The following is a 13518-nucleotide window of genomic DNA, read 5'->3' as shown; positions in this document are numbered from 1 at the left end:
TAGTCCATGACTAATAAACACATAAACTGTCAGGGCTCCAGACTAAAGAAATGTACTAAGGAGTCATTGGCTCCTAAACTGAAAGATTAAGGAGCTAAATGGCTGTTTTTAGTTGCCAAATCACAGAATTGCTCGATTTAGATTGCTGTTCAGAAACAAGATAGAAAACAGAAGACAGCACATAACCCATTATTTTGAAATGTCTGCACTGTCCGTTGTGAGCTCACTGACGGCTGATTCGCTGCGAAAATGAATGAGATTAAAACTGCTAACCTGAGCTCCTGAGTTAAAATCCTCAGTTCTTTTCGGATGATTCCGGTTCAAAAGAATAATTTGGTGACGACTCTCTTGTGCTGGGTTTGTTGTTGTTGCGTACAGTGCAGCGAGCTCGTCATCACACCAGAACGGGTGAAAAGGAGCGCCTGACACACTGGTGCACGCTCTATAGATGTATATGTGTGTAACTCACAAGATGATATCTGATGAAACCGTATATGAACAAACACACACCCCAACTGTTGCCAATGGCGACTAGATTTTAAATTATAGTCGCATTAAAGGATTTTTAGCCCTGAAATGTGCTTCAAACCTAAAAACAGAAAATGTTGATTCTTTCTCGTTGTATGATTTCTTTAGTGCTTTAGTGGATCCAAGCATTGTCTTTTACTTCCATTGTTCTAAAGGAATTAAAAAGAGGAATGATCATATGACACATCTATCACATCCCCATTTAGAATGAGGAACACGGCGCTAGATCGTTAAAGTTATAAATCCTAATATCTACCGTAAGCATCCGCAACTATATTCCAAGTCTTCTTGACAGCTCTGGAACAGACCCAAATATAAGGAAAATATTCTTCAAATTCACCTTTTGTGCTCCACAGATGACAGAAAGTCATACAGGTTTAGAATGACATGCATATTTTAGGGTGAACTACTCCTTTAACACTAGAGATTCAACATAACATTCAGTATTTCAGTGATGGGCTGTCACACAGATACTGAAATATTTCAAATGGTCAAAAGATCAAAAACAGATGACAAGAGAGACTGTGGAGTACAAAGACATTGTACCATTGAATATCACCTATGAAAGTGTTGAAGATGTTGCTCTAATGGAAAATGGCTAAAATAACTTCCTACTATGTCATTTGGATTGAATGAGGTGAACTGAAATATTTAGATTCAAAATAAATCAGAACAAGTCACTCAAAATGTGTCGGATACGGCCTACAATACTTTCTTATATATGAATCATCCTTGATAAGAACTAGATCCCAATAAACTGAAAAAATGAAAGCAGGGGTTAAGTCTCATTGGGGACAAATGTATAAGATTAAAAAACCCCATTGGCATTAAAGTCTAGGCCGTCAATGTGACTCGCGTCATTAAGAAAACACAGATAATGTATAGCATCAAAAATAATTTTTACATTTCAAAAACATGACATGGCACTGAGCTCTGTTTGCAACTGGCAGATGAATCTGAAATTAGATAACAAGACTGGGTATTAAAAAAGGATTAGATTAATCTATCTATTAATCTAGATTAATCGATTAATCACAATCTTCATCTGAATAATCCGCATACCGATTCTTAATAGCATAAGATCCTTTTTTATCCTCTAAGTCAGGGGTGCCCACACTTTTTTGTGTGATGATCTACTTTTAAATGACCAACTCCATAAGATCTACCAACTAAAAAAACACAGTTGGTTGGGACTACTGCATGTATCCCTACATGGAATTCATCTTCTAATTAATAAACAAATATATAATAATGTTCAATGTTGATATCATTCAGTTTTAACACTAAACCCAAAACACCTACAGCACAATAGATTACAATAGTCAGGGCATTTACCTTATTCTGATGACTTGCACTGAATGGAATCAGACAGTTTTGCCTAATCCGGGCAGTAGCATCGTAATTTCGTGCTCTGTTCTCAGAAGTCCTTGGAAGGCGTGTATGCACAAACCTAGTTGTCATGGCAACTGAATAAACAAAAACTCGTCTGGTCAATATTTACTCGTCAAGTGCAAGTCAATCAGAAACTAAAAGAAGGAAAGACATTATATTTATTTTTATTCTAACTTAACGAAAGTACATTTTGTGCGATCTACCAGCATTGCCTTTGCGATCGACTGGTAGATCGCGATAGACGTATTGGGGACCCCTGCTCTAAGTGCTCTCGGCAATGCAGACACTCACCTAAAATTCCCGCCTTGGTTAGGTATTAATGTAAACACTTCTTTATGTCTACAGTGAATGGAAACAGTGTGACCAAAAAATAAAAAACTTATTTGTATTAAAATATCAGACGTAAATCAGTAAACAACAACAACAATAATAATAATAATAATAATAACAATAATAATAATAATAATATGAAAACCACTTTGGGAGCTTTACTTTTTCAATTCCTGAATGTTTCATTAAATACTTTATAGACTTACGGTTAAGAACTTAAAGCACTGTTTTCTTAATTTGCATTTTTATTCTATTTTTTACATTTGTTATTATTGACTGTTTACTTGTTTTGAATAATTGCTCGAAATGATGTTCACTCAAATTAGTCAGTATTTTGTATAGTATCGAATATGTTATTGAGATTTAACAAATAAGAAAAATGGACTTCATCACTGAAATATACCTTTATATATTTTAATTAATTGGAATCAAAACAAATTAAATTGGAATCGAATCAAATCAAGAGCTTGTGAGTCAGAATCGAATCAAATGTGTCCTATTAGATTCCATTGCACTGTTAAGGGAGACTGCTAGCCGGTTCATTCTGAAGGTCATAAGGGGATGTTTACTTGCTTGTTAACATCAAAGCATATCCTGATAAACTGACCACTATTTGTTAAAACACTGAAAATTCTTGGCTGAAATGTCACACCACATATTGTCAGGTGTACAAGTGCATGTCTGTGTAAACAGAGAGTGCGGGTGCTAGATTGACCTGTCTGCAGTCCTGATCATCTCCAATTGAGAATGTGTGGCGCATTATGAAGCAATGCGGCAACAAAGACCCCCATACAATTGTGCAGCTGAAGACCTGTATAATGGATGAATGGGGGGAAATTCCACTTTTTAGACTTAACAAACTTGTGTCTTCAGTGCCCAAATGCATAATAAGTGTTATTAGAAGAAATGGTGATGTTCCACAGTGCTAAACACTCAAACATTTTTGGAGCTTGTTGCAATCATCTGATTTGAAATGTGAACATTTTCAATAAATTACTAAATAAATAAACATCTAATAATGTGTTTTTGTTGTGCTTTCAATATAGCACAAGGTGAATCGAATTTATGAATCACTCATTTTGTTTTTGAGCGGAATAGGGGTTGTGCAATGAACTTCTTTATCAAAAGATCAAGGAAAATTTGATTCCACATGACCCATTTAATGTTGCTTTTTTAATGTCATATTGGAGCTTGACTAACTCACATGACTGAAAAATACTCTTTATTAATGCGCTCTTTACAATGATCGCTTCACTTCTGTGGATGTGGACTTTAATGTTCAACATTTACATTTATGCATTTGGCAGACGCTTTTATCCAAAGTGACTTACAGAGCCCTTATTACAGGGACAATCCCCACGGAGCAACCTGGAGTTAAGTGCCTTGCTCAAGCACACAATGGTGGTGGCTGTGGGGTTCGAACCAGCAACCTTCTGATTAACAGCCCTGTGCTTTAGCCACTACGCCACCACCACTCCAACGTAAACAACGCTTTTCCTCCATGTGGGTGTTTCTGTTAACAGATTATAAAATGACGATTTTCTGTTCACAATTTCGGACGAAAACACATCAGCAAATACACATAAATGAAAACGAAAGGGAAACTTTTCTTTCCTTTGTTATTAAGGATGTTACGCCACCAACAACTTCCTGGCACTTCAGTGTTGCCACCTCAGCTAATATAACATCTTACAGAAAGAGGCAAAGAATTTCATTATCAATAACTACATGCTCCGCCAGTGACGTCACTTTACAGCCCACTGAAAATGTGTCTCAGGAAACTAGTTTGAAAAATGACGGAGACAAATTGAAGAGGATAAAACAGGACCCAAGATGTCCAGCGAACAAGAGCACATAATAAACACTTCAAAGCACACAGTAAGCATACAGTTTAATGGAGGGCATGTGCTGTGCGATGCACTTCATTGTTGTTTCTCTCCCGTGCATCACTTACATTTTACTGCCATTTTCTATATTTTATAATGTATACATGTTACGAATACAAAATCAGGCATGTATTTCTGGGTATTTCACAAGACTGTTTGTTTTACCACATGCGAGTCTCTGTTAAAATTCACTGAGCAAATGTGCCCGCGCATCCGCCTCCATCGAACCGATCGCAATGGAGAAAGGGAGCGCCATCATTTCGTTTAAAATCGTGCAACATCATACTGTGCTTTCAATGTTTCCATGTAGACAATCGTGCAGCTTTCATGGATGTCATGGTCATGTGTGCCGGTTTTTAAAAATCATTTGAATTGTTTCTCATCATGCAAGCGTATGTAATACAATGAGCACCAGGATGAGACGTTTCCGCACAAGTGTGAATCTGCACTGCGTTTGCAGATTATTGTACTATGTTAAACTGTATATAATACTGAATATAATGTATAACAATAAGAGTCCTGATAGTGCCAAATGTAATGTCTGATTTCACCAGTAAATTGATACTATGACAAATATAATTTTACTAGATAAGCGTGCACTACCATTACAAATGATTTTTGAAAAGAATACTTTAGAAACATGTAATCAGTGACAATATTCATTTGAAATTCTTGAAATGTATGTAATCAGTGACAATGTACAAGCATGTCATAGACCTAACTATCACACTTACTGCAACATCAGTTACTCCAAACTAAAACTGCCAAATCAATCTGAATGCTGGTGCTATTGGGGTGCCAGATCATTTACAGGTGGAACTGAGCTAGGATCATTAAATATGTGTCAATTAAACTAGGCACTGACATGAAAATGTAACTGTTTGAACACGTTGATTAGAACAAAATCTCTACGCCACTGCTATCTGTCACTCAATATAACAGCCATGTTTCTAGGAACAGAGGTACTGTATAAAGTCAAATAGGGAAGCCTTAACTCTAATGGGTTCAGGGGCATCTTTCTTGCAAAAAAGTAACAAAAACGTTCAATTCTGGTGACTAGGAACAGCATTTTTTATTTATTTGTTTAATAACATTTTCTTGAGTACTACAGTGTAGCATTAATGTATGGACTATAAAGCATCTCTAAAAGACTTACATAACAAGCAGGAGTTACAGTGGGTACGGAAAGTATTCAGACCCCCTTACATTTTTCACTCTTTGTTATATTGCAGCCATTTGCTAAAATCATTTAAGTTCATTTTTTTCCCTCATTATTGGACACACAGCACCCCATATTGACAGAAAAACACAGAATTGTTGACATTTTTGCACATTTATTAAAAAAGAAAAACTGAAATATCACATGGTCCTAAGTATTCAGACCCTTTGCTGTGACACTCATATATTTAACTCAGGTGCCGTCCATTTCTTCTGATCATCCTTGAGATGGTTCTACACCTTCAATTGAGTCCAGCTGTGTTTGATTATACTGATTGGACTTGATTAGGAAAGCCACACACCTGTCTATATAAGACCTTACAGCTCACAGTGCATGTCAGAGCAAATGAGAATCATGAGGTCAAAGGAACTGCCTGAAGAGCTCAGAGACAGAATTGTGGCAATGCACAGATCTGGCCATGGTTACAAAAAAAATTCTGCTGCCCTTAAGGTTCATAAGAGCACAGTAGCCTCCATAATCCTTAAATGGAAGACGTTTGGGACGACCAGAACCCTTCCTAGAGCTGGCCGTCCGGCCAAACTGAGCTATCGGGGGAGAAGAGCCTTGGTGAGAGAGGTAAAGAAGAACCCAAAGGTCACTGTGGCTGAGCTCCAGAGATGCAGTCGGGAGATGGGAGAAAGTTGTAGTAAGTCAACCATCACTGCAGCATCCACCAGTCGGGGCTTTATGGCAGAGTGGCCCGACGGAAGCCTCTCCTCAGTGCAAGACACATGAAAGCCCGCATGGAGTTTGCTAAAAAACACCTGAAGGACTCCAAGATGGTGATAAATAAGATTATCTGGTCTGATGAGACCAAGATAGAACTTTTTGGCCTTAATTCTAAGCGGTGTGTGGAGAAAAGCAGGCACTGTTCATCATCTGTCCAATACAGTCTCAACAGTGAAGCATGGTGGTGGCAGCATCATGCTGTGGGGGTGTTTTTCAGCTGCAGGGACAGGACGACTGGTTGCAATCGAGGGAAAGATGAATGCGGCCAAGTACAGGGATATCCTGGGCGAAAACCTTCTCCAGAGTGCTCTGGACCTCAGACTGGGCGAAGGTTCACCTTCCAACAAGACAATGACCCTAAGCACACCGCTAAAATAACGAAGGAGTGGCTTCACAACAACTCCGTGACTGTTCTTGAATGGCCCAGCCAGAGCCCTGACTTAAACCCAATTGAGCATCTCTGGAGAGACCTGAAAATGGCTGTCCACCAGCGTTTACCATCCAACCTGACAGAACTGGAGAGGATCTGCAAGGAGGAATGGCAGAGGATACCCAAATCCAGATGTGAAAAACTTGTTGCATCTTTCCCATTTTTTTGGCTGTATTAGATCAAAAGGGTGCTTCTACTAAATACTGAACAAAGGGTCTGAATACTTAGGACCATGTGATATTTCAGTTTTTCTTTTTTAATAAATGTGCAAAAATGTCAACAATTCTGTGTTTTTCTGTCAATATGGGGTGCTGTGTGTCCAATAATGAGGGAAAAAATGAACTTAAATGATTTTAAATTTAAGGGGGTCTGAATACTTTCCGTACCCACTGTACATTTTTTCAAAATGACCTTTCAGAAAAGTAGCCTGCTGTGACAACACCATGGTCCATCAGAAGGCAGTACTATAACACTTTACTTTTGGTACTTCACGTGCTATCCTGCACTGTTGATGATTTAATACTTTTAGTTTGGAAAAGGTTTATATGTGTTGTAGAAATGCTGCATAAGTACAAATGTAAGTATATAATAAAGAACCTCTTCACCGTTGGTAAATCATTGGATGCAATTGCAGGTTGAGATTAAATGGCCAATTCATCCAATGCTCTTTCTCCAACATAAACTTTGCCCAGGGCCTCTTACTGTCCAGAGCCCTGACAGCACAGCTCCAAGACATAACAAGGCCAAAAAGTTCATTAAATTCCTTGCCAGACCTTTGATTAATAGACTGACAAAGACTCAAGCCAAAAGAATTAAAGCAATATTAATATCATTTCTGCTGGTGATATACAACCGGTACGCCACAAACCTTGCACATGAAAACAGAAGTGGCATTTTGTTACGCCTGCTAAGGAAATTTCCTTCATGTGTTATTTTACTGTTTGAGTCATTGTGTGTGTGTGTAACAGAGTAAGAGGCCTTGCATTGTTATTTAAAAAGAAATAGATTTAGTCAATATAATCAGTATTGTACTTTGGTGCTATATTCATGAGATCTGTAAATATGTGATGTCATTTTCAACAGGTTTTTACTCTACTTGTAATTGATCGTTAACAGATAGATAGACGTACAGACAGACAGACAGACAGACAGAGATACATTCTAACTCTGAAGTGAGAATACAGCACAATGACGTCACACCCACGAGAGAGGGAGAGAGAGCGGCGGCGCGCCTCATGCATTATGATGTCATAAAGGCGCTTCAGAGGAAACAATAGCAGCTGATCACGGACTCTATTCGCGTTTGATCCTATTCATACATTCATATTATGATGATGTGTATGGCATTAAAGCCCATGGTCCTCTACTCGTCTATTCATTTGACGGCCCTCCGCTTCTGGTGTAATGTGGCAGATGCACTGACCCAATCCGCTCAGGTCCTGTCTGGTGTTCAGGCGGTTCCGCTCGTCGACGATGGCTTTCAGCATGTGCTGCAGCGACTGATCCGGTTCGGCGGGACCCGGTAAAGCGGCCATAGTAAGCGCGCGGATGTCATGACACGATCAGAGCGCAGTCATACTTCCACTAATCTCACAATTGTGATCCAAGCATTTTAACACAGTCAAGCTCAATACAACAACACAAGTACTCTTCACTTCCGTCAGCTGGAAACGCGTCGGGAACACCCCGTGCGCTGCTGGTGACGTCACTCCATAGGCCTTTTAAAGGGGCCGTATCAATAGATACATTTAAACGCTCCGCCCCTTCCGTGTTTTTTAGTTGCGAAGGTTTGAACATCAACTGTAACAAGTTCAAACTGAAGTTCACAGCTTTTTAACATTTCTGTGTATAAATTTGAAGGGTGTTTATTGGATCCAGAGGCATTTCCAGCATTGAAGGACATCCGGGGCTTAGCCCAGACAATTTTATTTTCACACTAGCAACCACTTCTCTGTAGTCCAAAGCTGGTGAGAGGGTATTCTTTGAGTTTTGCTCTGGCTGGGCCTGTTTCTACAGTTCCTAATTCTTCCACTCTAGTACTATCCTCGACTAACTCATTCTCTGTCCTCCCTGAATCATCTGTGATGCAAAAGAACAGATACAGCACATAACTTAATGAATTAGTTGTTTGAAGCTGATTTGCAATGTTACACACTTCATTCAAAGGCTACATATTTCAAATTGTAGACTAATTGGGAAGAGCAGATCAGTGGGATTGCCCTAATATCTATCATGATTCTTGAATTTTCATGTATATTACCATAAAGTCATTACAAAAGAGTTATATTATAGTGAGTAAAGTGAGGTAAAAAAAAAATCTATATATTTAATATAAATAATTTCTTTTTTTTGACAGTCAAAATGATGTATTATAAGAACACCATGGCATCGAACTGTATATAATTCTCAATGTTCATCTGTCAAAATCCTTTCATTAGGATCATTAGGAGCTTTCCTTCACTTTTAACTTTCTCTAAAGTAAAGTGACTGATTCATTTTTACCAGTTTCCATGCCTGATTCTGGCACAGCTGCTGGCTCCTCAGTCTGTAGCTCATCTTTGCTACACTCTACGAAACCATTTAATCAAATAAAATTGTATATTTACTACAAACTAATATCACAAAACAAGTCACACATACATTTTATGCTAATGCTTATTGGTTATCCTTAGAGAAAACAACACCTGATAAACAAGAAAAGTACACTCCGAACGGGAGTCGAACCAGCGTGAGAGGCGTATGCGATAACAAGGAGGCTAAAGGCTACAGCCTTTAGCGTCAGTCGCTAGTGCACCCCTTGAGGTTAGGAGAGTGAAGTTTACACACTGCACAGCTATCTACCAGCTGGTTCTCGTTACAAGTGCAGTGTGATAAAACTAGTGTTCCTGGCTTCCCACTGACTTCTTTCGGAAATATCCCCAAAGCCTCATTTGCTTCATTGTTGTTGTCTTTCCTGCTAACTGCTGACTAAGTAACGTTAGTTGATGTCAACTCCTCCCCAACCTGCTGCATATTCAACAGAGAGGAAGAAACGGAGTAGCCCATAGGCTACCGACAGCAAAGAAACTTATTCTATAGGCTAGATTATTTTTAAGACCTATGTCTATTTTTAAAGGCTAAAGCCAAAGCACAATGAAATAAGGCAACTTATGATTACAGGGGTTTACATAGGCTATTGTCCGGTTTCATATTTGTTAGTCAGCATTTCAAAATACATTCGGTGCTGAATTCCTGGCAAAATTGGCTGACGCCTCGTCTGATTGGATCAATACAGGTAAACGTAATTTTATGCGACCATACGCATTACTTTACAGAGAGCTTACAACCTACTAGTTAAGTATTCCATTAAGAACAGGTGGTGCAACCAAAGTAAGCACCGACTTAGTTACAAACACACACTAGTAGTTACTAAGCCCTTAGTGTGAACTTTACATCTCAACTTAAGTGAGACCTTACTCACAACTGGTGCAACCCTACGCTGCTGAGCGGAGTAAAGTTAGTTTTGTTTTCGATATTCCCCACACATTCACCGGAAAATGCCAATACCTCCAAAATTACTAAACCCCCCCCCAAAAAAAATAAATAAACCGTATTGCTGCTAAAAAGGCAAAGCTAACAATGTTGCACAAGTTTAATCTTCAGTATTTTCGTTCTATATAATAAGCACTGCCCTACAAAAGCCGCCGCAATGTTAATTACGCCGGGAAAGCTCGCTCTTGACAGAAATGCGAGTTAAGGGACCGTGTGGAAAGTGCACTTTTTCTTCGTTTCTAACTATAACGCAGAGGGTGTGTTTTTGTAATAGCTTTTTTATTTTAAAGGGCCCGTTGACATGAGACCAGTGCAGTTCGATAGAAGGCTTCAGTGAGGATCTTTCACAGCCTTTTTTGCCCTTTCTTGTAGAAAAGGGTATTCATTTTATAATAGCTTTGTCCATCAGGGAGACAGAGACATCAAACCAGTGTCATTCAGTACAGGAGGACAGGGGACAACTTTCACAACATGGTCAAGCGCCCGTCCGGGAGAGGAAAGCGGTAAGGGCGCTTACACCTGAGCTAAATTATGCCTAACACCTGTCTCTAATTCCAGTGAGCACGAGGAGAGCGGCATAAAAAGCAGACACAGAGCCTCCAGAGGGGGACGACCAAACAAGCCAACCCAGTGCGCTTGTGTTGTTGTATGTTATATTTTCTGTTAACTATTGTGAGACAGACGGCAATTAAAGCCTTACCTTTTGTTGAAGCCTCGTTTCCTGTCCTCCTTCCCGTGATCAGGAAGATAGATATGTAAAACTAATTTAGTAGAGGGGGACAATTGCCATATGACAAACTCTCTTTTTTCTTTTACAACAACTACATGCCATATGTTTTGTCTTTGTTAGTTATGTTACTTAATTATCTAATCCAAAGTAATTAGAGTTAAAATGTTAAATAAAACGTTGACACACTTGTGGTTGTGCATTGTTTACTTGGAAGCATGAGTAAGATTCAAATACATATTTAAAAAAATATATATATAAATAGGTATATAAATATAAAAATGATAAATAGGCCTATACATATTTTTACAACTACAATTTTTTCTATACATAGTACTGATCTACAATCCTCACATATAACTGTCAAGAATGCAAAAATAGAGTTAAATATGAGTTCTTAAATATGTAACAAAGACAAATGATCAGCTGGTAATAAATAAAGTAATGTTTACCTGTTCATTAAAATGCTGTATTTCTTACTACACAAGGGAAGCACTTAAATATGCTTGGACTTTCTCCCAAGTATATGGGCCGGATATTTCGAAACCACTCATTCTTGCGCGTGTCATACGGAAAAAATTGCTGCTGTCATTTACCCTTTGATGCAGATTGTCGTGAACAGTAGGTGATTCCAGCTTTATTACCAAGATATTGCTTTAGAATGTGTTTCATGTCGACATGGATAGAGTGAAGAGAGGTCAAAAAATTAGGAAACAAGATTTATGGAGTAGATGTGGAGGACTTGAACAACTGATAAAAAAGTTCCATGGTGTCAATATAACAAAGAAGAAAACGCATTGGCGTTCAGAGGTATGGCCAGAACTGTCTATAGCTGTGTTTGGAATCAATACTTCACAATGCCGTAAATGGCTTTATGTTGTGTGGAATGAAAATAGAATAGGAGTCAGAACACATGTCATAAAAACTAAAAACTGTGATGATAAAGACAGTGATGGAGAGCGCGATGTGGCACCAACGTCTGCGGACCATCTCTCACCTGTGGGTCTGACGGACAGCGATGGAGAGCGCGATGTGGCACCAACGTCTGCGGACCATCTCTCACCTGTGGGTCTGACGGACAGCGATGGAGAGCGGGATGTGGCACCAACGTCTGCGGACCATCTCTCACCTGTGGGTCTGACGGACAGCAATGGAGAGCGCGATGTGGCACCAACGTCTGCGGACCATCTCTCAACTGTGGGTCTGACGGACAGCGATGGAGAGCGCGATGTGGCACCAACGTCTGCGGACCATCTCTCACCTGTGGGTCTGACGGACAGCGATGGAGAGCACGATGTGGCACCAACGTCTGCGGACCATCTCTCACCTGTGGGTCTGACGGACAGCGATGGAAAGCGCGATGTGGCACCAACGCCTGCGGACCATCTCTCACCTGTGGGTCTGACGGACAGCGATGGAGAGCACGATGTGGCACCAACGTCTGCGGACCATCTCTCACCTGTGGGTCTGACGGACAGCGATGGAGAGCACGATGTGGCACCAACGTCTGCGGACCATCTCTCACCTGTGGGTCTGACGGACAACGATGGAGAGCGCGATGTGGCACCAACGTCTGCGGACCATCTCTCACCTGTGGGTCTGACGGACAACGATGGAGAGCGCGATGTGGCACCAACGTCTGCGGACCATCTCTCACCTGTGGGTCTGACGGACAGCGATGGAGAGCGCGATGTGGCACCAACATCTGCGGACCATCTTTCACCTGTGGGTCTGACGGACAGCGATGGAGAGCGCGATGTGGCACCAACGTCTGCGGACCATCTCTCACCTGTGGGTCTGACGGACAGCGATGGAGAGCGCGATGTGTCACCAACGTCTGCGGACCATCTCTCACCTGTGGGTCTGACGGACAGCGATGGAGAGCGCGATGTGGCACCAACGTCTGCGGACCATCTTTCACCTGTGGGTCTGACGGACAGCGATGGAGAGCGCGATGTGGCACCAACGTCTGCGGACCATCTCTCACCTGTGGGTCTGACGGACCGCGATGGAGAGCGCGATGTGGCACCAACGTCTGCGGACCATCTCTCACCTGTGGGTCTGATGGACAGCGATGGAGAGCGCGATGTGGCACCAACGTCTGCGGACCATCTCTCACCTGTGGCTCTGACGGACAGCGATGGAGAGCGCGATGTGTCACTAACGTCTTCGGACCAACAGCAACATCAAAAGAAGGCGTACAGAAGCACAAGGCCAGGACCCATGTCTTTTACAATGTACATATCCACATGGAAATGGAAAAAGATAAGGCCTTGGCCGGGTAGCAGAAAATTGCAGAAATCATGGACACATGTAATTTATTAAAAATTTCGGAAAACAAATCCCTGCTGCACACTGGTTTTTACTTACCAGCACTTAAAGGTCACTCACAGTCGAAAGTATCGGTGTCCATTTATGACAGTTAAGGCATCATGTGCCTGTGCACATTATATTTTCTGTATTACTCACAAACCTTTGAGCAGTGACAAACGAATTCCAATTCAGGTGACACGAATTGGTAAGGTAACCCATTTGAAACCGGAGATAAGGTCCCGGCCAGCTAGTTACCAGAAGAGAGGCAAGATTGCCAAAGAAGTGGTACAAGGAGTAAGTAATGTGTACTACAAAAATCTCAGGGAAACACCAGTTCCTGAGTTGATGGCTGAAAACATCACTAGAAGTTTAAATAAAAATATACTCAAAGTAATTTCTAGTGAAATTCAAAAAAGCTGCAGACTACATGATG

General features: G+C 40.6%; 1 protein-coding gene across 2 annotated transcripts in view; it reads right to left on the bottom strand.

Annotated features, from left to right (window-relative positions):
• LOC127639252 (uncharacterized protein KIAA0930 homolog) overlaps positions 1–13518 on the bottom strand; it is a 67662-nt gene that overhangs the window by 15038 nt on the left and 39106 nt on the right. The window contains exon 1 of one of the 2 annotated variants that reach the window (XM_052121167.1): positions 7938–8196. The exons of the other annotated variant lie outside the window; for it this stretch is intronic. Coding sequence (XP_051977127.1) covers positions 7938–8049 — 112 coding nt within the window. The 5' untranslated portion in view covers positions 8050–8196. Of the gene's footprint in view, positions 1–7937; positions 8197–13518 lie in introns of those variants that run through there. 2 annotated transcript variants of the gene reach the window in all.

The sequence above is a fragment of the Xyrauchen texanus genome, chromosome 47 (genome assembly GCF_025860055.1).
Source record: "Xyrauchen texanus isolate HMW12.3.18 chromosome 47, RBS_HiC_50CHRs, whole genome shotgun sequence".
Taxonomy (NCBI): Eukaryota; Metazoa; Chordata; class Actinopteri; order Cypriniformes; family Catostomidae; genus Xyrauchen; species Xyrauchen texanus.
Note: the sequence above shows the minus strand (reverse complement) of the source record. Positions and strands in the feature narration are given on the sequence as shown.